At 49.3% G+C, this 26,082-nt stretch overlaps 2 protein-coding genes across 16 annotated transcripts in view; both read right to left on the minus strand.

The window, feature by feature from the left end:
- Positions 1 to 545: 545 nt before the first annotated feature.
- LOC127389672 (SLAIN motif-containing protein-like) lies at positions 546 to 20,875 on the minus strand. Of its 9 annotated transcripts, none has more exons than XM_051630396.1 (10): positions 20,826 to 20,875; positions 19,728 to 19,790; positions 17,516 to 18,244; positions 11,540 to 11,676; positions 8,719 to 8,868; positions 5,424 to 5,564; positions 3,853 to 4,164; positions 3,505 to 3,642; positions 3,051 to 3,372; positions 546 to 1,679 (listed from the first exon to the last, which is right to left on the minus strand). In XM_051630396.1, exons 3-10 carry the CDS (start codon positions 18,220 to 18,222, stop codon positions 1,622 to 1,624), a joined length of 1,965 nt encoding a protein of 654 aa, XP_051486356.1. In that variant the 5' UTR covers positions 18,223 to 18,244; positions 19,728 to 19,790; positions 20,826 to 20,875; the 3' UTR covers positions 546 to 1,621. The 9 variants fall into 9 exon arrangements, with proteins under 9 accessions (XP_051486356.1, XP_051486355.1, XP_051486357.1 ...); XM_051630395.1 differs by having other exon boundaries at positions 546 to 1,682; XM_051630397.1 differs by lacking the exon at positions 8,719 to 8,868 and having other exon boundaries at positions 546 to 1,682.
- Positions 20,876 to 21,848: 973 nt separating this feature from the next.
- LOC127389785 (zinc finger protein 185-like) overlaps positions 21,849 to 26,082 on the minus strand; it is a 39,501-nt gene continuing 35,267 nt past the window's right edge. For all 7 annotated transcript variants that reach the window (XM_051630628.1, XM_051630625.1, XM_051630629.1 and 4 more), the window contains 4 exons: positions 25,616 to 25,696; positions 25,154 to 25,256; positions 24,542 to 24,640; positions 21,849 to 23,726 (listed from right to left, as the gene is read on the minus strand). In XM_051630628.1, coding sequence (XP_051486588.1) covers positions 24,542 to 24,640; positions 25,154 to 25,256; positions 25,616 to 25,696 — 283 coding nt within the window. In that variant the 3' untranslated portion in view covers positions 21,849 to 23,726. The remainder of the gene's footprint in view (positions 23,727 to 24,541; positions 24,641 to 25,153; positions 25,257 to 25,615; positions 25,697 to 26,082) is intronic.

A 26,082-nucleotide genomic window follows, 5' to 3' on the forward strand; every position in this document is an offset into this window, starting at 1 on the left:
CATGCATCAGCAGGAAGGAGCTGCATTTCCTCTTCAACTGGCAGAAACTGCTTGAGTTCAGTCGATTCTTATCTTGGTTTGAGGCAAAGGTGCATTTGAAAGCTGTCTGCTGGGGCTGCTACAGGAAACAACCTGTAGGAAGGTCACTGGGTATGAGAATGGCTCAGACAAATGAAAGGATAAAACTTAAACTAGCATTTCCTTAGTGTGGAAGTTCTTACAGAGCTGGGCTCTGTGCCCCTGCCCTGCAGAGGGCTGTCCCTCTGCAAGTGTAGAGTAGAGCCACATCTAGATTTCAGCTGCCCATGAGCCCAGCAACAGCCACCCTCAGACCAAGGCCCTGGTTAACCTTTTTGCTTCTCTTTTTAGCCTCTGGTCTATCTAGAAATGTGTCTCCAACTCTGCACCTCTGCAGGTCTCCCCAGGAACCGTATCACACACCTGATCAGAATATAAACCTTCTATTATTTCAACGTTTTACTTTTCCAGTAAGTTTTTGTTCTTTACCTTGTAATTCCTGTCACAAAAACCACTCCAAGTCAGGCTCACAGTTTGAATAAAGCAGATCTATTTCAGCACCATAACATTTTATTAAACTACACTATCAAAATCACATTGATGGCAGGGAGAACATTGCTATCAGTGCATATTTCCTGTACTAAGACTGTATCCACAGCATCCAGCACCTGCTGAGGAAAAGGACACTGAAAGGGAATCCTTCATAGCCAAAGAGACAGTAGAAAACTTCTACAAAAGTCAGGGCAGTTGGGGGCTGGCTGAAAGAGATCCAAGGGAAACACTTCAAGTCAAATCAGGGCAGGTTATTTTTATAAAGTTTACAATTAACTGGTGTTTATTAATTTCCTCATCTGAGAGATGAAGATGATGCTGCTAAACAGCAGATTTTAACTAGCCTCCCCTGTCCCTGCAACTGCCTGTCCACAAACCCACACAAATATTGTGTACTGCTCCTCCACTGGTGAACTGTGATGCACACACCTGAATACAACAGCTTGAAGTGTACTACAGTTATAAAAACCTGCTTCGTCTTCTAAAACAAACAATAAAAAGTAGCAGAAATACATTCTATACAGAGGTAAAAAAAAAAAAAAATCATCATAATCCAAGGAACCCAAACAGTCGAGTTCCAGACAAACAGCAGAGTTACATCAGGTTGAACTGAAGTCTCACTTCTAACACCTACAGAACTACCTCCACCTCCCCGAGCCACTGCTCCGTGAGAGCCCACGGCAGCAGCTCAGAGCTGCTCTCTGGCACCACCAGGACAACCAGCAGCCTTGTCAGGCAGGAGTCCCCGGGAGGAGGTCACCTCAGGAGGTGCTGGTGACCAGCCCTCCCCAGGGCTGCCTGCAGGTTTCTGGGAAGTAAGGCCAGGCTTGGTCTTCAGGCAACGACTCGTATTTCAGTCACGTTTTGAGCAGTGGAAACCCAGTAATGCAGTTGGTGGTTCCACCATGAAGAGGTCAGGCTCTGGGCAGAGCAGCAGAAGGTGAGGATGGTGAGGGGCTATACACACCAGTCTGGAGTGGGATGGGGCTGGGGAGGGTCATGGTCACACGCTGTCCTTAGGCCCAGCCAGCTGGGGTCAGCAGCAGGGCTGTCAGTAACACCCCTCCTTCCAGGAGTCGTCCTCGGCAGCCTGAGCAGTCTGGAGAAACCTGCTTTGAGAGACACACAAGCCATCACTCACAGCTCAACCAGGCCCCAGCGACCACTGCAGCTGGGCAGGAATGCTGCTTTGAGGGTGGAGTTTGCCCTGGCCTTCTGCAACTGCTGCCTCGGGTCAGGTGCTGCAGTCACAGCCCAAACCCGAAGGCCAGAACAGGCACGGCAGCAATTTTGAGCATTTAGAGAAATTAAGTGACTATTACTGGGTAACAGGGACATATTTACCCTGCTCTGCTCAGTTACTAGCACTGTTGTGGGCTTTTCCCATCATTGAGTCCAAGAGAAATATTTTTCCTTGTGAACGTGACTAAACACATGAAAAATAATCAGGTTGTATTTTTAAGAGTTCAACAAGTCACTTAAACACTCAAAAGGCAACACAAGAGAGTTCAACCTCAGGCTGCAACAGGACATGAAGAATCAACAAGTGCTTATTGCTCAGGAGTCTGATCCTTCCTTCAGTCATAAACATGATACAGGCTCTGCTTTCCCCCTGCTGCACGTAGTTACTGTAATAACACAGACTCATACTTAAGAAAAGCCTCATTAATTTGTGCTGCTGCTCAAACCCTACTAAAAACTAATCAGGCCTTGGCCAATGCCCACCCAGAGTCCTGGCTAAGGACAAAATAAACACCAAACCTATTTTACCAGGAGCGAAGTCTCACAGGCACCAGAGTAGGTCATCTGGTAAGATTGTTTTATTAACAGTAGAGAGAGTCTGTTTGTCCTTTGGAAGAGTTTTACCCTTTCCCAAAACCAGACATATGCACCAAATTAGTACGTGCCATGATTTTCATTTCTGACACAAGTAAGTGTGAGCCTGTGCTCCTCTCTGTTCTGGATAATTAGCTGTGCTTTAAAAAAAGCACTTATTTTTTTAAACAGACAGATCCTGAAATATTAAAAGGTTTGGCCACAGAGCACATGGTAAGAAGAGACCTCTCACCCAGCAGCTGGGGAGTCCCAACCCACTGGTTCACACATAACATGCACAGAATTTAACTTTGGTTGCAGCCTTTGCTTCCTGACCAGGGACAAAGTATTTAACACGCAGGAGCCTCCAGCTGAGGTACTGCCCTTTAAGGGCTCCCCAGCCACAGCTCAACAGCTAAAGGGAATCAGCAGCTCTCACCCAACTCCATACACAACCCGGGCTGCTGGGAGGTGTCCCTGCCCATGCAGGGGGGTGGAACTGGGTGATCTTTAAGGTCCCTTCCAACCCAAACCAGTCTGTGACTCTACAATTCATGTCATGCTTTAAGATCTGAGGTGAACATCGCTTCATAAAAAAGAAGTGTTTCTAAGCTGTGAGATTAAGTCAGCCATTCAATCTGTGAGGCTTGGAGTCCCACTCTTACCTCTTGGCTGGCGCTGTGGGCCTGCTCTTGGGCACTGAGATCCCTCCCACGGACGTGCGTGCTTTGACGGGTGCGTTTTTTGCCACAGTGACCACGTTGCTGCCCCTGGAAGTGCAGCTGCTGCTACTGGAAGAGCCCGTGTGAAGCGAGGATGCCTGGGGCTTGCGAGCCCCGCCGGCAGGACTGGTGTAGGTGCAGGGTTTCACTGGCTGCCTGGGCGTTAGCAGGGAGTTTGTGCATGACCCGCCCTTCAGGGGCTGCCGCGCGGTGAGGGGGCACTGCCCGGCACCCGAGGAATACCTGAGCTTGCTGGGAGCCAGACCTGGAAGTGGAGCGACAAGAGGCACAATTACCCGCTTGGCAGCACTACGTTAAGAACGCCCCGAGATACCTTTGAAGGGCCAGGGGTTTGGCCTGGCCAAGGGGCAGCAGCCCAGCAGGGCTCTGCACCGACCTGCGGCGCGCTGCTGCGTCCTGGGGATGCGCGTGCTGGGCACCTGCAGGTCTGACTCCAGGCTCCGGCTGCTCCGCACCGACTCCAGAGCTCGGAGGCTGCTCCTGGCCAGGTTGGGCATGCTGTGCCGCATCTCCTCTGCAACCAAGAGCAAATCCTCTGTCTGCTGCCTGGGGGAGCAGCGGGGCCGCGCAGCGGCTTCGTCTGCCTCTTGAGAAACAGACGCACTCCAAAGCAGCCAAGCGTGCAACTGACTCGCAACTCCCGCCAAACACCAGCACCTCTGCGACCTGCGCGTTAAAGGAGGGGTGAGGGTGGACTCGTCTCCCAGGCTCACACCTTGCTTACCTTCGCTGCCCGCGTACTTGAGCCTGTCCTGCATGGGGCTCGGCGCAGCCCTGCGGGGCGGGCGGACGCGGGAGGCGGGCGACCTGCCGCACTCGGCGCCCGCGGACGGGGACTGGCAGCGCGGGGAGCTGAGCGGGGACGGGGAGTATCTGTGGGCGCTGCGGTAGGACAGGGAGCAGTCACAGTCATCCTCGTCCTCCAGGCTGTAGGCGTCGAACTCCTGGTCGCTGTAGGTGCCCCTGCGCAGGGAGTGGAGGGAGGCGCTGGAGCTGCGGCGGGAGGCGGAGGCGGAGGCGCAGTCCTGGCGCAGGCCTGGAGGAGAGGGCAGCGGGGCAGTGCCAGGGCCTCCCCAGCCCTGTCCCTGCAGCACCCAGCGCTGCACCTCGGCAGGAGGGCCAGGAAGCCCCCCTCACAGCACAGGGGGGCTCTAAACAAGAACAGGGCCACCCCTATCAGCAGCGTTCGATTAGAGCAGTTCATACGCAAACTGACCTGACTTGCCCCTTAGGTCCCACACACAAGCAGCTGAGACTGTGGACGATGCACTGCCCTGCTAGGCCAGCTAGGTACAGGAGTCTAACTTACAGTACGAACCTTTCAGTTTAATTAATTACACACCCACTGGCATTTCAACAGGTTGAAACAAAGAACTGAACTTCTGCCTCTAAGTGACCGAGCACCTGCTTTCTGCTGACACCTGCAGTGCCTCTGCCTGCTTTATTCACAGGCCCTCCCCCAACTCAGGCCTTTACTTGGGTCTTCCTGCCTTACAAAATACAAGCAACTTCTTACCAAGGACTAACTAAGCCAACTGGCTGAAGGGACTTTTGGGAAAGATGTCAGTTAAAGTTCTGAAAAACTCTTCCCTGGGCACTCCCTTCACTGCAGGGATTCAAAAACAAGCAGGTGTTCCCCACCCTCCTCCCTTCCCAATCCAAATGTGCAGAGCTTCCATCCCTCTGAGGATGAAGCACTTTTCATGTTTCATTGCAGACTTTGTAAGGTGGGTATTTTTGCCACTCAAGACAGCAGCCCAGTACTGCTTGCATGAAATAAACAACTGGTCAAATCCAGTCCTCTAGACAGCTTCTAAGATGACTTCAGGCTGCAGTGAGACAGCCTGCTCAGCAAAACAAAAATGTACAGGCAAAAAACTTCACTGGGTTAGGCTGATGCTTGTGTTTGCTCAAGTGAGGGGACAGGAACCTGACAGGCACTGGTGAGCTGCTGCTGCTGCTGCTGCTGCTGCTGCTGGAGCTGCCACTGGGATGAAATGGTTCCTCGTGAAACTTCACCTGTACTGCAGAGTATCTAACTTACATATTTAACAAAGTGGGGGCTTGGATAACAGTTTCAAGGCTCTCTTCTGCTTGAAGAGGTGTAACCTTGAGAATGTCACACAACCGCTAACTTTAAGAGACAGTTTGGACCTGTAGATTTTTAAAGGCCGCTCCTGGAAACAACAAACACTTCAAATGATCTATTAAATTCTTTCATTGGAGGGAGGGGGAAAGAAGAACGGTTCCCTACAACTCTAAAACTGTAACACAAGGGAGATGGCTGTCACGTACTTTCCTCCTGGAGACGTGCCATCACCTGGACATCTGTCAGGTCCTGCAGCTTATACCCCATGGAGATGGAGTCATCGGACGTACTCAGCTCGCTGTCCACGGACGACTGGGAGCTCAGAGCAGAATGCATGCTCAGATAACCTAGGGGAGGGAAGGGGAGGAACAGCATTCAGGAAACATTCAGACACCCACATGCACACCAAGAACCAGCATCAGGGTGTCTGTTCCACTAACAAAGCCTGTAAAGTTGAGGTTTGGTTGCCAGAAATAATTGAGTAGTTAGAAATTGCTCAAGAAATTAACACTAGCTGTTGTGCCCTGCACTGCTCAGGAGGCAGAGTGTCTTTGTGCAGGGAAAAAATTGTGGACTTCTGTCCAGAAGGTGGCAAAAGGATGCTTGGTAATTTTAAGCTTAGCATCGTCCTTTAAAAGACCAATATTATTTCTCCCTGTTTTGAGAAAGGGGCAAATGATCTAAATTTTAAGCAGCAAAGTGACACAAAGTGTTTGCTAGGGTGTGGGGGAGCATTACAGGAGTAAAAGGAAATTAAAAGGTATAAAAAAAGATAAAACCACCAAAAAACCCTGCACATCACTAGGAAAATTTTTGGAAACACAAAAGGGTTAGTGGATGCAAAACCTCCACACCACCAATGTGCTCATCTGTGCTCCATGTCACACAACACCCTAACACGCTCCAACACAAACTAGACCATGTAACTTAGAGAGCTGTTACAGGAGAAAGGACATCAGTACTTTAATTCCAAGATAAGGGTGTAATTAGTACTACATAGATTTAGACCCACCAAAAAAAAAGATAATTAAACCCCACAATCTGAGAGAGGATCAGACAAAGCTGGTAGATATGCAAGAGCCTAAGAGCACTTGACATCACTTTCAGCTGGAGCCAGCTTAAGGGACACAAATCCTGCTCAAGGAGGGGTCTGAGATCATCACTTCAACAAAGAGCACCAAGCAGGTTCCAGCACTCCAGCAGACAGAGCAGGAACACAGGTCAGACCACACAGCATCTCTAGGATGTCATTCACCACTGACTGTCACTTCAGTTTGCCTGCTGTGGACTCCAGTGCACCCGCTGAGGGATGCTCAACAGTGAAGGAAACATTCTGTCTGTTCTCAGCAAAACCTCTACCAACCATTGCTAAGTAGCCCTTTCCAGGAATGCTTCATTCCAGCTGGCAGGAAAAAGCTGCAGGTTCCCAACACTCTTTCTTAAACCAGTTTAGAAGAACCGTAGCTGCTGACACAGAAATTACATGTTTGAAGTCCAAGAGTAAAACAGACTTCCTAGATGGACACTCAGCCAGCTGCTTTGTACCAGTGAGCCCCCAAGTCCTCACTGGAAAGGCACACAGTGCTTCCAGTTTCAAGATGCTGCCACAACAACCATGACTGAAGTGTGATTGCAGTGTGTGCTACACAAATCCACACTCCAAACCAAGACACTCCAGGGATTGACCCTGTTTCTGTCCTCCTGGTGTCAGGAAAGCTGAAACAAAGCCCAGAGGATAGCAGGGATTGCACTTGTACACTCAGCAAGCACAGGTTTCCTGCTGCAACTCACACAGCCTTTAATACTAAAAGCTGTATTTTTAATTTGTATTACAAATACAGCTTTATTTAAAAGCAAAGTTCCCAATTCAGTTGTGTTTGGTCTGGTTGTTGCCTTTCAAACTGCAGGTCTACTTAAAAGCAGTTGAGGAGGGGAAGAAAAACATTCACATTCTTCTATCAGTAAAACCTGTTGTGGCTCAACACAGCAAGAGGAACTGGTTATGGTTTTCATTACAGAAACTTCCAAATAAACCACATCTGGGTTTTCTAAAAAGGTTGGGGGATTTTTTTGTGGAGTTCTTAAGGGAAGTCACTGACACTTTTCACTGGGGCAGCAGGGAAGCTCCGTTTTTCTCAGAAATAAAAACAAATTTAAGTCAATGAAGCTGACAGTGAACTTGAAACTCATGTTAGCACTTCCAGGAGTGAGAAGGGAAGAGCCACCCAACAGATGAAGTGAACTCTCATGCAGAATTCTACAGGACAAAGCCTGGCCCAGAACTGGCTTTTTATCTGGTACCCCTGACATCTGCAGATTTGCAGCGTGAATGAAGGAGCCTAGAAGTTGCAACAGGCACTTTGGTTTCACACACCAGTAACTGCTTCTGTGTGAAAAGGGGGTTAGACACCAAGGCTGCCAACCAACCTCATACTAAAACCAAGAAACTGATTTACAGATTTTTTTTTTACCCTGCAGAACTCAGTTTGCAAAAATAACCAGCCCTACATGCATCCTCTTGCTTGCAAAACAGAGAGAAGTGTTAATTCCTACTTACAGCAGAACACCAGCAGAGCTCAGAAACATACCTGCAGCTGTGAAAACATCCATAGCCCACCTTTTTTTTTTTTTTCTTTAAAATAAAGGTTCATTTCACACCAAGTTTCAAGCCAGAAACTGTTAAAAATGCTTTATGGTTTTAAACATGCAAATTAGGACAAAGTGGTGAATATCCACCAAAAAAACCCAACAAACCAAGGAGATCTCCTTAGACAACAAAGAGGCAAAGCACTGGTACTAGGAAACTGAGCAGGAACTGAAGCTCCTGGAGGAGCCTGCACAGTCTCCTGGGGCAGCAGTTGAAGTGCAAGTGCAGCCTGCAGGCCAAGCCAGTCAGGAGGAGCTTCATTATCACCCCTGCAAATACAGGCTGCTAACCAGAGCCTTGGTTGCCTCTAAGGGGGACAAACACAGCCAGGAAGTCTGAGGGAAAGCTTTTGCTGCTGTGTGCTCAGCTGCCCACCCAGCTGATTTAAAGGCACATCCTGGTGATTGAGCCTCTTGAAGCATAAGGCTTCTCTCTGCTGCCCTCATCCATCAGTGCTTTCTAATTAAACTGCACAAACTCTCAAGCCAGAAAACTTGAGTCCAAGTAACTTTGATAAACTTAACACCTACATAGGATATGACTATTCAAGAGTAGTAATTCCTTTGTCCCACCAGCTGTTTTCCATTTTAAGTCACTTAAAATTAGTACAATTTACAAATATATTCAGAGAAAGTTATAAAAACAAACCCATGAAATAACTACAAGACATCTAGGATGCCAGGGGGTTTTCTCCCAGGTAACAGATGCAACCTGGGTCAGCAAGTGAGCAAATTAAAAGGAGAAAACCCCATGGGTGGACTTGCACCTCTGGACAACTTTTCCCTGTGTCAATCAGAAACACTCCTTGCATTCTGGGCACGACAGGTTTGCAGTGCCCTGCTGACATGTCATACCTGAGCTGCCACAGGTTAGTAGTGCTTTGTTAGTCGATTTGAGATGCCCGGGAGAGTTTAGTGCATTGCTACAGGAGCCTGCCTCTGTATTCAAATTATGTGCACTTGGTGATGCCAGGGGACTGCAATACAGGTTTTTCCACCTACTGGCTAGAAGGAAAAATACAAAAAAGCCAAAAACGTTACAAAATTACTTTTAAAAACAGAGAGCATAAGATAAGGAAAGGCATCAGATCAAACAAGATTAAATACTGTAACAGGTGTACTTCAAATGAGACCTCTTGATGGTGTCAGCTCCAAGCTGCAGGAAGCCAAGCAGTGCCTCTTCCCCCCCTCACTCTCCCCTTCAACTCGTTTTGTCTCTTCTGAGGAATTCCAAGGATAACTACTGACAGCCCTGGCTTTCAAGCAGCCACACATTTCTGAAAGTTTCACTGCTCCTCTTCCAAGATGACTGTTTTCAGGAAGATCTGTCACTTCTACACCCCATCTTCATTTTAAAGAGCTCCACTTTATGTTTACATGTATTATTTTGAATTTTTAATGCTGGAATCAAACCAGCATCAAACCCCAAAAGCTGTGCTTTTAGAGTCAAAGGAGAACAAATTAATATGAAAAACAACCATTCTGGAATATTTATTCAGCACAGGCTTGCATACAAGTTAGTGAAGCCATCTAAAAGAAGCCAGGTAGCAAAATTCTGTGCATCCAGGCTTCCTGCAGCTGGAAATAAGGAGCTAAAACACTAAGGAAAGGGCACAGTCATGACCTGTACATAGCCAAGGGGCTGCTGAATTAATTGCCCTCAAAACCCTCATCACTGAGAGAGTAATAGCTAAGAAAATAATATAAATTCACTGTATAAGTAGTTTTCTTTTTTATTTCCCCCACAAATACAAGGTCAGACTATTTGAGTTACAAAGGAGTGACAGAGCACAAGTAAAGCCTGATACATTTCAGACAGACACCAAATCAAATGAACCTTCACTCAAGTTTCTAAGTGCAGCTGGTTTATAAAAGCAAATGCAGTTTGTTCCCCAGCTACATTCAGTTATCTCAAATCAGGAATTTCAAGGCTAAACTCAAACTAAGCCTGATTACAAGCAGTGCCAAAACACTGTTACTATGTAAGGTTAAAATCCAAACCAAAACACAACAGTGGGCTCTCAGACTTCAAATCCCTGAGGTCAAATTACTGGTCAAACTAAAATCAAAATGTCTGCATTTGCACCAAAGACAAAGCCAACTCAAAACCTGGGCAGACAACAGCTTATGTACCAAACTGGGGGCTGCATTTTCAGCAGTTAAGAAGATCCCTGAACTTCAAACTGTTAATTATCTCAGAAACTTCAGTGTTTCAAACACAGCTTCTGTGCTTAGAGGTTCATGAGTCAAAGCAGACAGACAAGGTTGCAACATGTCCTGCTCTGCAAAGCTTTGCAATGATGGGATGTTAGTAGAAAAGAAAAAATCCAGACATCCCTCCTGCTGCAGGGGAACTCACAGCTGCCTGTACAGGAAAGCCAGGTGATAGAGGGAACTACAGAATAGGATTGCTCAGTCACCTCAACACCCTCAGTGTCCTGGCCATCAGCAATTCAGCCCAGGACTTGCAGACTTTACACACAAACCCAGGGTACACTTGCAAAGAGCAAAGGTAAAACATCCACCAGGTGGATTCCAGGTGCTGCACTACAGGTGTGGAGAAACGGAATCACCTTCTCAATTTTGTCATGAAGGAAGCAATGCATCTGTCCTAACAGCTCTTCCATCAGTGAAAGGCTAAGCTGGGACTGACCCTTCTGGGAAAAGGAAAAACACCCCACAAACCTATGGCCCCCAAACACTGACTCTGATGGTGGGATGTGAGCCCTGACAGGACATGCATGGTGCTCTTGCTCCAGGCAGATTCAGCAAAGGATTTTCCCTCAGGGGTCAGTAACACAGCTGAAAGGCACCATGAAGAGCTTTAGGGGATGATGCAACTGGAAAAAAGCTAGTTTTCTATTTCACCAGTTCTTCCAGTTCCAGATTTAATGTTTTGCTATTGTAAGCTTGGAGCATCAGACAATGATACCCAGGCAGTAATACTAATGGTGCAGTAAGAATAATCACCATTAGAAACACTCAACAATACTAGAATTTTTACATTAAAAAAGCCACAATAACAAAGGGTTACTAAGGGTGATGGAGCACTGGAACAGGCTGCCCAGAGAGCCTGTGGAGTCTCCTTCTCTGGAGACCTTCAAGACCCGTCTGGATGTGTTCCTGTGTGACCTGGCCCAGCTGGTCTTGCTCTGGCAGGGGGGTTGGACTCGATGATCTCCAGAGGTCCCTTCTAACACCCTAACATTCTATGATTCTCTCATAGTTTCATATGATTCTGTGCCCCCCTCTGCAGAAGCACGTTTTTCCTCTAAGTATTTCTACACTGAACAGGTCTGAATAATAGAAAACAAAAACAAGAGCCTGAAAACACCGACTCTGAACATATTAAAAAGCCAGAAAGCAAGGTGGTCAATTTGGCAATTAATTTCAACAGCCTGTATTTGTGTCTGAACAACTAGAAAAAGGCAAAACTTCACAATTCATTTTGTTTTGTCTACTACTTGTAATCATCAAGTTTTCTGAAGGTGTAGAGAATGATCTCTTACCCCCCTCAGCTGAGGCATTGCCAACGCCAAGGGAAAGCTGGGAGGTTTTACACAGTAACAAACACGGCTGTGCAAACACACTCCTCTCCTTCACTGTTCCTCAATAATGCAAAGTACACAAGTGTAAATGGAAGACCCTGGAAGAAGCAAGCTGTGTCTGTGAGTACCTTGATCCAGCCTGCTGATGAGGGTTCTGCAGGCTGCCTCTGTCTCAGGACTGGGGTTGTCCAGCACCTGCCGGCACCACTTCAGGGGCGAGTTGGTTTTCTGATCTGTGGCAGATTTCCTTGGGGACACGTAGAGCCTTGGAAGGAGACAGTAAAAAACACTCATTAACTAACAGCACAAAGCCACTGAAGTAGCATTTAGTAAAGTACACCTAATGGTAGGCAACAGAAAAGTTATCCAAATTAAACAGAGGGGAAAACGAAAGTTGAAATGGTATACGATGGCTCAGGAACAAAATTTAACATCACACCCGTGAAATGCACTTCAAGATGGCTTCACAGGGAAAGTACCAGCCTCTGCAAGGCAAGGTTCAAGGCTGGCTGCTGGAATACTACTAGAAGTTAAGTTGCTGGTACACTCACCATCACCTCTCACTCACCTCTCCCTCCACTCCTCCCCCAAGCAAAAAACATCTCACGCTGAATGACTAACATGAAGTCTACTGACAGATTTCAGGGATAAACCATTTAATTCTCACAGATTCAATGAATGGCAGGTTGGAAGGGACCTTTCCTTTCTAGGTCCAACCTTTCTAGGTACTACTCCAGTTTATATGAGGTGGCTCAGCACCCTGTCAAACTGTCCAACGTGGGGAATCTACCACTTCCCTTGGGAGACTGTTCCAATGTTGAACTGTCCTCGTGGTGAAAAATGTACCTCGTGTCCAGTGGGAATCTCCCCAGGAACAACTTGTGCCCATGACCCTTTGTCTTTTCCATGTGACTCCTTATAAATAGGAAGTCTCCATCACCTTGGGAGTCACCCTTTAAGTACTGGGAAATGGTGATAAGGTCTCCCTGAAGCCTCCTCTTCTCCAGGCTGAACAAGCCCAGTTCTCTCAGCCTCTCCTCATATGGAAGGTTCTCCAGTCCTGATCATCCTCGTGGCCCTTCCCTGGACCCTCTCCAGTCTGTCCCATCCTTTTTGCAGAGCAGGGACCAAAACTGAACACAACACTCCAGGTGTGGTCTGACAAATTAGAAGACTTAGACATCTCCAGCCAGCCAGGAAGTGGGGCTGTATGCTACCTGTCCTTTTTTTAATTGTAATGTGAGGTAAGTTCTCCCACAGCCCAAGGTTTGCACAGCCCTAGTGCACCTAGCATTGTTTTGCATATATACACAGGATTAGACAGATTTAATGACCTTATAGTCTTGGATTGTTTATTGTCTCCTGCTATTCACTCTTGCTGCTGTTTGGGTGTTGAGGGATGGGATCCAGGTGGAAGAATATTATTCTCTACAGCCCCTTGACATGCCATTCCTGACTTTACAGATCCTAATAGTTTCCCTGCCCCTGGCCAGACCTATCTTTTTCAGGTAGCAGAGATTCAGTCTCTTTAGGTCTCATACAGCAGATTTTTCCTTCTGAGCTTTACACAAAACCACAAGCAAATAAAAAAAAAATCCCAAAGCTGATTTGCTCTTGACAAAATAAATGCTGAGAAACATGAACACAAATATTCCTGAAAGTGCCAGTTACCTTGTATGAAAGACCCCAGAAGCATGTCTTGCTACACTTCTGCATGAGTAAACCAGCATTACCACCAGTCAGATCCAATAAGACAGAGGAAGCCAAGTGCCCTCTCTCTGGATTTACTTTGCAGTTCAGACCAAAAAAGCAGCAATAAAACCATCAAACAAAAAAGAGGCCAGCAGCCTCCTTAGGGCAGGTTACACTGCTCTTCACATCTTTCAGGTTGAGAAAATCCTGCTCTACTTCAGGATGCAGTAGCTCTCTCCAGCTCATTCCATGCTTCTAATCCTGTTTCTGCCCTGCTGGATCAGCTGAAAATGGTGACGCTTGTTTGACTGCTAGAACTGTTTCACATGGAGCAGAGCTCCCTGCTCCCAGGGCGTCCCAGTCCTCTCTAGCCTGTGAGAGGACTCTCCTTCCCCAGCTGACAAGTCTGTTGGCAAGCCATGGTCTCACAAGTTCACTAAACTCAATTCAGTAAGCACACCTCCATGTTCCACAGCACTGACAGACAACTTATATAAATAAAGAGGAATTCTGGCCCAATTTCACAGCATCATGTTCACTGTTTTCCTTTTTAAATAGCTTTGGGGAAGGGTTCAACTTAATTCACAAGTTAACTTCTCAAAATAGGCTGGCATAGCTTATTCTTCTGAAGCACCACGCTCCATCACCTGACAAAAACACCAGCCCTGTAAATAAAAGTGAGTATTTTTCTGGACACACTATTAAGAGCCAAAAGTCACCTTTTCCTCTGGGTCACTGTGGCTCAGGTGCCACAGCAGCAGGGGCCAGGTTAACACAGTGTCACACCTCCAGCTGAACTGAACCAGGCTTCCTTCCCAAAGAGGCTTCTGCAATAAGCTCAACTCACTCTGCTCAAAATTATGTCAAATTTTATTTTTGGTAGTTTTAACCTGGCAAATCAAACAGCCTTAGAGGATAACTGAATCCTATGAGCACTGGAAAAAATGTACTCAGGTATGCCATGAAGAATGCCAGTGTACAAGTCAGACAAAGGCTTTGGGGTTTAACAAATACCTGATTAACCAACAAGCTTTACCTTGCATTTTGTTGCTAAAACTCAGCAGTCTGCCTGTGAAGTTTCTGTGTAAATGGCAAAGGGTTATGCTTTGAATCTTCCCTTTTGTCAAACTGCAAATGAGTTGAGGAGTTATTTAGATAGTTCCAAGGCCTAATACAAAATTCAGAAAGTAAACACTGGGGCACACAGTCTGAATTGGATGTACTGAAGTGTTGCCACACAGCTCATTGAATATGAATGAGATTTTCTTCAGCTTCTGGAAGGAAACCCCCAGATGCAGCATCTTCAGTTTCTGCTGCTAGTGAATCTGTTTCACTTTCCCATAAGTAGTATTTTATGAATTGCACCTCTGGCAAGAGCCAAGTAGTTTTAGTTGTGCAGGAAGCACAACCTGAGATTCTTCTTCCATTAGGAATGAAGGCACTTAGAGAAACATCTGTGGGATTCTCTGCACTTCACCATTTGGGTTTGTAAGCTACACCTCCACAGAGTGCTAAGGCAGCAGCTAAACTCTTCTACCAAGCATGTATTTCAATCTAATGATTAATTCATTTTCTTTTCCTTTATACTTTGGAGAGTTGATTTTCAGATTACTGTGTTTATGCTGTTCTAACCTCAAATCGAAGATCTCAGATCTTTCTTTCTAAGGAAAGATCACAGGAAAACTAGGTGGTCTGTGGGAATATACAAAGAGCAGGGAGGTAAAGTTCTGCCCCAAACTAGAGGCACCAGATGCCGTATTTTTCAGGATGCTCTGTTGGTGTAACACCTGGATTTTGCACAGAACCACACCCTCGTTTTGTGGAACTTCTCTGGAAAATGCATTCCCACCTCTGATGGCACAAGCAGCTCACAAGGATGACACCCTGCAGCAAGGTGAATTCAATGTCTTAAGACATACACACACCCTCAGGGGACTCTCTAGAAGGGACTCAGCAATTTAAAAGAAACAAAGAAAAGGTTCTGTTGCATGGATCTGCTTGATTGTTACGCTGTGTTTTGGTGTTGTGAGTTGTATTTAAAAAAAAAAAAAAAAAAAAAGCAGAACATGATACATAAAAGCTTCTCCGAAGCCCCAGGTTACACCCTGGTAGTTTTACCACTGGGATCAAGATCTTTAACAGCAGCAGGAGAGAAATGTACAAGGGCCTCCCCTCCTGTCCAGGATAAAACCTAAAGGTGTTTGAGGTGAGGCATGGACACCTTGGCACTCCCTCCATCATAAGAGAGGGAGGCAGAAATAGTCTAATCCAGTAAAAAGGAAGAAAGAGTATTGAAAAAGCTGAAGGCTTTTTACTTCTGCCATTTTCCTTCTCTTTCCCCCAATGACACATCAGTAAGAACACTGTTTATTCCATCACCATTTCAAGACCAAACACTCTCCCCCACGTCTTACCAGGAAAAAGAACCAAGTAACTGAACAAGTGGCAAAACACCAAACAAGTAGCACAGGAACGTGCTCAAAAACGCTGAACACAAATCACTGCACAAAGAACAATAAACTAAATGCACAGAAACCCACAAGTTAATTCTTGTATGTGGGGAAGTATTGTTTGTTCCCCTCTGCACAGGGAACAGCCTTTCCATGCATGGCTCAGGAGCTAAAGTGAAGCACAGGGGAGCAAACTGGTGACCAGTAGTGGGCAAACAGCATGAGCTGGAACAGCACCAAAAGGAGACTTCCAGTGGATTGGGTCTCCAGGATATTTACAATTTTGAATAGCTACTTGAGAAAGGGACCTAAGAAAGCAAGTCAAGGGACAGGCACCCCAGAGGACAGGGTTACAGCTCCGGCAGGTGATGCAGTACCTCATGTTTCACAGTTCAGGCCCTGAAATGTTTTTAAAAACAAAACCTTAGGCCACACAGATCCTGCTGAAGGCCAGGGAAGCTGCACAGAAATGTCTGACCCAAATAAAGCCAGTAATTTCAAAACAGGGCAAAAAGGGAGATATCTGCACCTGCAGAGCACAGCAACAAACCCCCCGCCCAGCTCCTTGGTGCTGCTGCCTTCACCCTCCCCTTTCTTTGTGAAAGCTTCCCACTCCCACCCCCTACTTGAAAAACTTTAAAGGAATACAAAATTACTTCTCAGTATTTTTAAGATATTATTAAGCATCACCTCCTCTACCAGATGGAAACAGAGAAAAGGGCAGCACAGCAGGACTGGGCTGTTAAAACTTAGCAATTCAGCAGTGACAGGAAATAACAAACCTGCTGTGAATTTCTCAGAAATTATCAAAAATCAAAGAGCACATGTGTTCCAGCACTAGCTATGGTTTTCTCCTAACGTATCATATTAAAAAAGGACTAGAAATATAACACCTTAGGAAGCTGTTCCCTCTTACCAACAAATACACTACTCAACACATTCAGATGTTACATCCATCCAGGCACTACCAAATTCCCCCCTAACTAGCAAAGCCACTATATTAAAACTGATCCTAAATCCAAACAGTATTGAGGGTTTTTTACTGGAGGGGGGGTTTTGTCTGCTTTTTTAAAAGTCTGTCTGTGATCTTTACCAAGCTAACCTAGTTGGAAGAATCTCTCACATCATGGGTCACATAAACACAGCTGTTTCCATTAACACAGAAATAATGAAGCCTGCCTTCCAACTTCAACTTATTAAATATATTCCCTTATTTTTATTTTTTTATACCCTGGTAAATTCTGCTCCAAATGCCATTTAGGTAAGTTAGACAGTTTCAGTGATCAAGCTGGAGCCAGTATATGGACCTTGACCTTTAGCTAGCTTGGGAAGGGCAAGGGCAATTAATCTGCTGCTGTATAAAACAAGCTCTAGACAAGACCGCTGGTGAAGCGCAGAGTCCTACAAAGTAAGGCCAGTTAAGGATTACATCACTGATCTGCTTCAGTTCATGTCTCCAAACAAAAGAGACAGGTTAACTGCAAACAAACAGCTTTCAGGAAAAGGAAATAACTTCTCCTCTTAGATACAGGCAAAAGCCACAAATTCCAGAGGGTCTGAGGTCTCAGTTGGTGTTTTTCAAAATTCTTCTTTCAATACAGTACTTGACAGCTACGTACAAAGCTTAACCACTCCATGATTCATTCCTCTGCGTGCATCCTACGTAAATAAACCCACAGGGAAAGGAAGTTTTCTGTGCTTGCTACAGCAGCATCAGGAAGAGAAGGGGAAAAGCAAGCAGTGTAGCTACACTGTTGTGTTTTTTTTTAAAATAATGCTCTGGAACAATGGTCTTAAAAATAAGAAAGGCTGGTAATAGGAACTATATTCCTGCTGCTAAAAATCAAAGCAGTGTATAGAAATCACTTTATACCCTTAAAAACTCCTTCCCACCTAAAGATAGAACCTCCCAGAGGCAGCAGTGGATCCTTCCATGGATTGCTGCAGCTCTGGAATACCTACCAGCTATCTTCTTCCTCGTTGCAGTTTTCAAGTTCTAGCACTTTCACTTCATCCAGATCTGTGTTGTTTGGAAGACTTCCTAGATCTCCACATTTTTCACTGGGATTCTGTTCATTTATCTTAACTGAGGAATCAACACCTGGGACGCCCAAGTTCCCCAGCAGCTCTGTGCTGTCACCTGTATCCAGATGCAAAGCACACCTGGCATTCTCCTCAGTCTGTGCTTCCACCTTGCACAGGTTGGAAGACAACTCCTCAGTGGCACTGTTGCAACCGTATCGCATTTGGGCATCTAGGCCTCTTTTTAGGCAGTTGTTCTCTCCTTCCTCTCTTCTTATTTTGCTTAACTGCTGGTGCAGATCTGCCATGATCTGCAGTTCTTGCTTCTCCCTGATCACGTTGATGCTGTTATTGATCTCCATCCCGTTAAGACCAGCGCCACGGTTATCCACACCAGCACGGATCTCGCTCTGCACGTTTGCCCCAAGCACACTCCTGCTGCTCTTGGTTCTTGGGTGCTGGTTCTGCAGCTCCAGCCTCCTCACCAGCTCCCGCAGCTTTCGCACCTCCTCCAGCTCTGGGCCAACCTCCTTGGGCTCTGGATCCGGGTCGGGGCCCATGGCAGAGTTCCCTGTGGGGTCCCGTCCTAGGTCAGGCTCCAGAGCACGGTCCTGCTGGATGAGCGGGGCATTCCCAGGCACCACCATCCTCCAGGACACACAGCTTCCCCTGCAGCACAAGGAAAACATGTCAAACCTCCACCAACAGGCAAAATATTTCAAGCAAACTGGAACTAAACAGCCAAAATTCCGACTTTTATAAGCATAAACTAATTACACTGGGGTACAAGGTGACCAAATGTAAACAAAAGCTAATTAAAAAAACCCACTTTAATTTAGCATGAAACACTTCAACAAACACAAATGACTTGTTTTAAACAGCTAGGATGTGCAACTATTATGCTACAAATGAGACTGTATCAAAGGAAGCCGATTTAATCATGCACAACAGTTAAGTTTCCACGTGTTTACAAACAAAATACATGAGAAAAGCCCTGACTGAGCAAAGTCAGGAAACATCATTAGCAAGTTGCTGACGTCAGACAGTGACAGCATCAAGAAAATGGTAAAAACATCCTTTGTTCATTACGGGGTTTATCCTGGAAAAGCGGAAACAACCTGAAAACATTTCTGTATTGACCTGGACCAAAGAGTAACAACAACGACCAAGGGCAGGAACTGCAGTTGCTGGGGTACACAAAAATAAGCACCATTAATGTCCTTACTGGCAGATTTTCCTCTCACAACTGAGCAGCAAGCTCTCTGATGCAAACACAGTGAAAGAGAGGGGGGAAAAAAAAAGAGGACAAATACATCACACCATAGGCTATAAATGCCAGCAGGTTCCATAAATGAAGCCAGCTCCCTACTCTTCCTGCCTTAAGTGCTCCTGTTCATCCTGTGGTTGTGTTGAGCAAGGAGGATGGAGCAGAGCACCAGCACTCAGGGAGCTGGACACTGCACAAGCTATTTGGGCTGCCCCAAAGTCTTAAAATAACACTGGTGCACTTAGCAGGCAGTTTTACACCACTTACAGAATAATAATAACAACGTCTGTGCATTTAACACACTGTTTTGCAACACTTGCAGAATAATAATCACCTGGTGATTTCCCCTCCACTAATGATTTACATGAGTTTCCAGCTTCAATGTGTGCATTCATTTCTGAATTGACTCTTCACTGAGAAGCCCCTACTAGGAGATTAATAATCCACAGAGCAAGGAAAATGGATTTCCCTAAGAAAAGTCCTTCCTATTTTAAGTGGCAGGCAGAGGAGGGAGTTAGACAACACAGCCAATTCGAAGTTCAAAAGATCTGATTTTGGGGGGGCTGCAGATGTTCTCCCCCACTCCTTTTCCTGTCTGAAAATCTCTCCCATTTTTAAGGCCCAGCCAACAGCAGGCAGAGGAAACCACTAAAATTGTCACACAAAGCATGCAAAGCAAGCAAGGTTAAAACCAGAGACACCCCCCGTGCACACCTCGGCACCTCCCTTTCACTTAGTCACTTGCAGCAGCAGTAGCTGAGCATGTTTCCTAAAAAAATACAGTTTTTTTACTTGACAGGGTTTTTTTAAATTCTGGTCCTCTAGGTGCAAGATGAAAATTTTAGGCTGACGTGTGAATAAAGAACGAACACAAACAGCACTTACGAGAAGCTGTGCACGGGCAGAGCTCACTGCAGGGCTCTTTAAACGCAGGGTTCAAAATCATGCCTGCAAGAAGCAGCGGTGAAGTCATTTTGACTTGGGGAAGAGATCTTGCAGTTACCAAGCCGTCCAACTCCTGCTGGTACAGCCCCCCCGAGCAGCTCCCTGCGTGCAGCCTCCCTCCTCAGAAACGATCCCATCTCTCGAGGAGCAACAAAGCCAGCAGGATTTCCAGAGCCCTTTCAGAGCTGCTGCCGGGGATGCACCAGCAGGGACCTCGGGAGCTGCACCGCCAAAGCAAAACGCAACGGCCCAAGGGAGGGGAAAAGCAACGAGATCCGTCACCCGAAAAACCACCTCCCTGCGGGCTGAGGAGCCGTACAAGCTGCGTTTCCCTTCGCGGGAGCGGGAAGGACCAGCCTGAAACCGCCCAGCCTGCTCCCACGGCCGGGAGGCCGGGGAAAAAAAAACATATAAATCACACAAATAAAGCGAAATGGAGAGAGGGGTAAAAAGGGAAAAGCTGGTTGTGCGATGGGCTGGAGGGGGGGGAAAAATATACAATTAAAATAGAAATAAAGCAGGAAGCCCCGCTCCGGCCGTGCCGGCGGCGCAGCCAAACCCGGGACCGCTTCAGCAAGACATCCGGGCGCGTCACAGCAGGTGAGCGGGCTGCGGGCGCGGCGCGGGATGCTGCGGGGAGGGGCGAGCACCCGCGCCCGCCCCGCACCCGGACCCCGCACCCGCCCGGGCTTCAGCGGCCCCGCCGGGCGGCCCGGGGCGCGGGCAGCTGCGGTGCAGGGGCGGGCCGCGCTGCGGGCAGAGGGTGATGTGAGGAGAGCGCGGGGCCGCTGTGAGGAGGGAGAGAGGAGCGGGGCCGCCGGGCGGAGGCTGCGGCGCGGGCGGGGCGCGGGAGGGCTGTGAGGGAGCGGAGGGGCGCGGGGGGTGCGGAGCGTGCGGGGGGTGCGGGGCGCGATGGGCGCGACCCCTCACGGGGGCTGCGGGCGCGCGCGCGCGGCCAGTTCCACGCCGAGCGCAGCCGAGGCCTCCGGACACCCGGGCCCCTGCCCTCCCTGCCTCCCCCCCTGCCCGCCCCGGTACCTGCCGCGGCCGCCGATGCCGGCTGGGTGTGCGTGCGGGGGGTGTGCGGGCGCCCGGCCCCGCCGCAGCCCCGCTCCGCACGGCGGGACGGACCCGTGGGCGCCGCGCGCGCAGCCGGGCCCCGCCCCCTCCCCCCCCCGCGCGCCCCTGGCGGGGGGCGGCGGTGCCGCTGCGCGTGCGCGCGGGGCCCGGGGCGGCGGGAACCGTGGGAGGGCGGGAGCGGCGGGTGCGCCCCGCAGCCCTGGGGGAAGGGGTCTGCCCGCAGCACCCCCAGCCCCGCAGCGCTGGGGGAAGGGGTCTGCCCGCAGCCCTGCCCGGCCCCGCAGCACCCCCAGCCCCGCAGCCCTGGGGGAAGGGGTCTGCCCGCAGCACCCCCAGCCCCGCAGCCATGCGGGAAGGGGTCTGCCCGCAGCCCTGCCCGGCCCTGCCCGGCCCCGCAGCCCCCCCAGCCCCGCAGCGCTCCCCCTGAAGCCCCCCCGGCTGCAGCGCCGTCCCCGCACGCTGCGGGGCTGCCGGCGGAACAAGGTCACTTTCGTGCCGGCGGGAGGGGCGTGTGCGGGGGGGGCCCCGCGAACAAGCGGGGGTACCAGGGAACGGGGGGATTTCCATCTTTAAATAATTGCGTTACTATTTTGGTGTTCGGGGAGCAGAGCGGGCAGGGCTAGGCCGGCAGTTCCCCAAAGCCCAGGCCGAGCCTGGGCCACACGTGTCCGGGGGGGGGGGGACGGTGCCAGGGAAGCCTCTGCAGCGCGGGCAGCCCGGGGCGCTGCGGGGACAGCAGGTCTGGGCACGACCCCAGCAAAGGGGGGACGAAGGGAGCGGGGACAGCCCTGAGACCCGCCCCGCAGCCCCCCGCCCCGCAGCCCCCCGCCCAGACACGGGGAGCTGTTCCCGATGTAGGCGCCCCGGCAGCTGGAGGATGCCATGCTGTGGCTCCAGGCTCCCTTTCCCCCAGCCCCTCAGCGCAACCAGGCCCGTCCTGCACACGGTTTCGGACCAGATCCCTGCCGGGCCAGCGGGCTGCACGCGAGCTGGGGCTGTTTATTGAGCTTATGTTCAACAAGGGCGAGAGGCAGCGCAGGGCAGAGCTGGGACAGCGCGCCTGACAGACACATCCTGCTCCCCGTAAGGCCACGCACCCATCAGGAACTCCAGTCTGCGAACAGGCTGTTCCTGCAGACCCTCAGAGCACACCTGTGTGAACAGGCCCGTCTGCTCCTTGTTTTAAACCACCCCCTCTGACCGTGGCAGAACGAGCCGTGTCGCAGCTGCTGCCCCAGCCCTGCCCCGCCTCTGCGACAGGCACCGGCCAGGAACCCCTGCCTGGGGCTTTCAGAAATGAGCAGCCTGGGGAGAGGAGATGCTTCGTGACCCTCTTCAGCATCTGGATGACTTCGAAGTGCAGGCAGCCTTTGTGACTGGGGGGTCTCCAGGGGCCGCTGGTCCCCTGGCTGTCCCACAGAATGGAGCTGCCCAATAAACCCCCCTGTTCCAGGCACAGCCTGAAGGTCTCAGCCTGAAGTTTGCAGAGTTGTTATTGCTTTCAGCTGCAGTTCCCCTCGTGGAGTCGCTCCCGAGGCCATGCCTAGGTAGAGCTGGGTTAAGTAACTGGTACCGTGGCCTGAAGAAAAGCAAAGTTGCACTTGTGCTGCAAAACACTGCCCTGCCAAGCTGGTGCATGCATGGCAGCTCCCACCACGGGGGGCACTGAGAGCCACCCGGCTAACAACAGCTTTGGCCATCACCTATTTCCGTGTAAGAACTGCCGTGGGTGCTCTGCAGACATTCCTGAAGCTTTCAGAGACAAAACAGTAGCTGTGGACACGTTCAGAGCTGCACTTTTAAGGCACCAAGGCTGATTTTCAGGTTTTAGTGTGTTCAGCTTCTCCATATCTGAATTAATGGCTAAAGTGATGTGATTCTGGCTTTCAGTAAGTACAGCATCTGCTGGAAGTTCACTTTTGTGAGTGAGCATTTGTGAGGAAAATAATTTACAGCAAAAAGAGAGGCATTAGGGCAGCCTTGGAGAGGAGGGGGAAAGTCAGATCTCAGCCAAGGAGTGCTCCTTGTCAGGAGGGGCAATTGAGATCCCTCTTCGCTGGCACATTTTGTGTGGCCAGGAGACACCTACCATCAGAGGCCAAGTTAAAGTGCCAGGTGAAAGCGGGTGTTATCTCCCCAGGCAGGCAGCAGACACACATGCTGCTGCTGCAGCAACCCACCAGGGAGTAGGCAGGAAAGGGAAATTAAAGCTGACACACAATTAGAGCAAGGCGAGTCTGCAAGTGCTCCTGAAAGCCCATGGAAAGCAAATGGAAATCAGGCAGGAGCTATTTCTAGGCAGAATTTGGGGCTGAGAGAAGCAGAAATAGGCTTTTGCTAACAACTAAATTCAAACCCTCCCAAGAAGCCAAATTTAGTGTTTTAACACTCTGGTATCTGCTTGCTGTGTGCCAGCTCACACTCACCAAGCTGCAGCCTGACTGCAGAAACAAAAGGAGAAAATAATAGTAATAATAATAATCAGAAAAGGTTTCTCTTCATTAGATGAGACAGACCTAAGGAGCTCTGCCTGACTTCCAACTCAGGGAGCACTCTGGAATCCTAATGAAGCTGAAGACAGGCAGAGAGGCTCAGCACCTTTGGAAAATCAGCCCACTGATCTTCTGTGGAGGGCACTGCCTTATCTTGTCACCCTTGGCACTTGACTTGCACGAAGCTGACAGCATCAACTAGAGGGTGTTAAACTCAGTCATTGTCATCAGGCAGTGAGAGGGAAAAGAACTTGAGGAAAGGGCGAGCAGGGATCCAGCTATCCTGGCCAGTCAGGAACTGCTAGCTGAAGGTTGATGCGTGTGCTGAGGACTTTCCACTGGCTGCCTTCTCCAGCTTGGCAAAACCCTGCAAGAAAATAGAGGAGGTGAACAGAGGAGCTTGGTGGCACACAAGGCACTGGCTCACAGGGGTCAGTGGAGCAGGAGAAGGCACAGGGATGGGACAGAAGAGGCTCAGCAGTCACTTTGCATTAAGAGGCACACAAAGCAGCCACATCCGTGGGGAGGCAGGTCCCCGTTCCCTCCTCCTCTCCATCCTCAGGCAGAGGGAGGAAAGGAGGCCCTTTCTGATAACCTCAGTGCAGCACCAGGGTTTCTGGTTGCCACTGTGGCTACTCCTGCCCCATCCACACAATCAGACAAAACCAAACCATACGCAACCCACTTCCCTGCTCATCTGTTGACAGAGCATTGCAACTGTTTAGGTTTCCCACTGGTTTTCATCTCAAAGGACCTTTTCATAAAGCAGTAACTGCACCTGCCCCTGACATGCTGCCTCCTTGCTGCAAACAGCCCTCAGCAGTGGGTTAGCCCAGGACCCAAGGAGGAACTCTTTAATAACTCTTTAATTCCCTTCAGAGAGGACTCTCAACCTCTCAGGGACATTCGTCTCATCACTCAAGCCAGCCCTCTGCTTCTCTCCCACCCGTGAAGCTAACACAGCCTGTTTATCAGGTTATGGCCAGAGATTCTGGCTCTAACCAAGACCCCTGGGACCAGCTCTAGCATGTTGCCAGCTAATTCTGCAGCAAGGGTCACTGCTTCCCACTGAAAAGCCACAGGAAAAACCCTGTGTGGGTCACTCGGTGAATGTGGGGGTTAAATGCTCTGCATTCAGTAAGCTCTGAGCCAGTCGTGCTGACTCTGTGAAGGGGCACTCACCTAGAAGAGCTTCTCGTAGCACTTGTCACAGTGGACAATGTCCCGGTGGATGAATATTTTATCCAGAAGATCTCCCATTGCTTTGTGGCAAATCCCACACTGCCAAAGGGAAAACACGGTGGTTGGACAGGAAGCAGAGCACCATGCAGTGAGGAGAGCAGGGAGGGGACAGAGAAACCAACAGTCTCTGTATCATCTGACAGAGGTGTGAGGAACCCCGGGCAGTGGCCTTTGAGGCTGAACTTCTCTACAACAGACCAAGGCCCCTCCAGGTTTCCTCCTCCACATTCCCCACTTCCACAGACTTTCCTCATAGGACTTTGCAAGGGTTGGGAGACTCAGCAAGACCTGCACTGGGGCACACAGGCCATAGAGCAGCAAATCTGCCACGGGGAGAGGGAAGAGCTGCTACTCTACCAGGTGACAGTAAAGAACTCTCCTTGTTCTAATATGCATTTATTTGAGGAGCTGAAAACGTGTTGGGCAAGCATTTGGCACACACTGTCTATGTTACTCTGACAGTCTGAGGACAGGATTTGCACCAAGGCTCCTCCTCCCACCACTCCATTTCACAGCAGCACCTAGAAGGCAGCAGCAGCTAAGGGTGTTTACCCTGAAGCAGTACTCGTGGCAGTAGATGTTGAGATGCTCTATGATGATCTTGGGGCAGTCTCGGATCTCACGGCCGCAGTAGCTGCAAGGAGGTTCACTGGACCTGTGAAGGAACAGAAGAGGCAATTCCTCTGTAGCACAGGGTGGTTGCAGTCCCAGTCCTGGTCCCAGAGGTCTCCTAGCTAACCACCACCAGCACTGCTCTCTGTGAGCTAGCTGCCTGCTGTGTTTGACTGTGCCAAGTGACAGTACAGCAGGACAGGGGTTACCCGGGGAGGCAGGGATCACAGCCGGGCAGTACAGCTCCTTTAGTCAATGTCACTGGATTGCCCAAAGATCATTTACACCTCGGGCTGTAATTTCACCAAACATGTACTAATATTCTAACAAAGCAAAACCTTCAAGTCATTTCTGTCCAGCAGTTTTTGCTGGAGCCCCCAGGGCAGCCCCACACTGTCCCACCTCTGCAGGGCAGGGCTGCCCAGGTAGCTGTGGTGGTTGTAGGTCGCTCGCTCCAAATTGGTCAAATCCACAAGGCTGCCACTGGAGAGAGAAGGAAATATCAGCACCTGACAGTGATATATGGGAAAAGCACCTCAGATGGAATCATTAATCATTAACCTAAGGTCTTAACTGCAACGTCCCTGTTCCTGGGGAGAAGGCTGGTCTGAGAAGGCTTTTCCCTCCTGACTAAGGGAGCAGGGCTGTCAGCAGCAGTGTCTCCAGCTTCCCTGGATCCACCCTGCAGATGCTCCACAGGGGTGGCAGTGTCCTGCTCTCTGCCCCACACCACATCTGTGGGGACCAACATTTTCCACAGACTGCTAGACAAGATGCCCAAAATCCTGTGCTGGCTCCTGGAGGGGCAACCTGGGAATCCCTGCCTCCAGAGCACTCATCAGTAACACTTCTCTAGGGTCCTGATGTTT

This window comes from Apus apus, chromosome 12 (assembly GCF_020740795.1).
Source record: "Apus apus isolate bApuApu2 chromosome 12, bApuApu2.pri.cur, whole genome shotgun sequence".
Lineage (NCBI taxonomy): Eukaryota > Metazoa > Chordata > Aves > Apodiformes > Apodidae > Apus > Apus apus.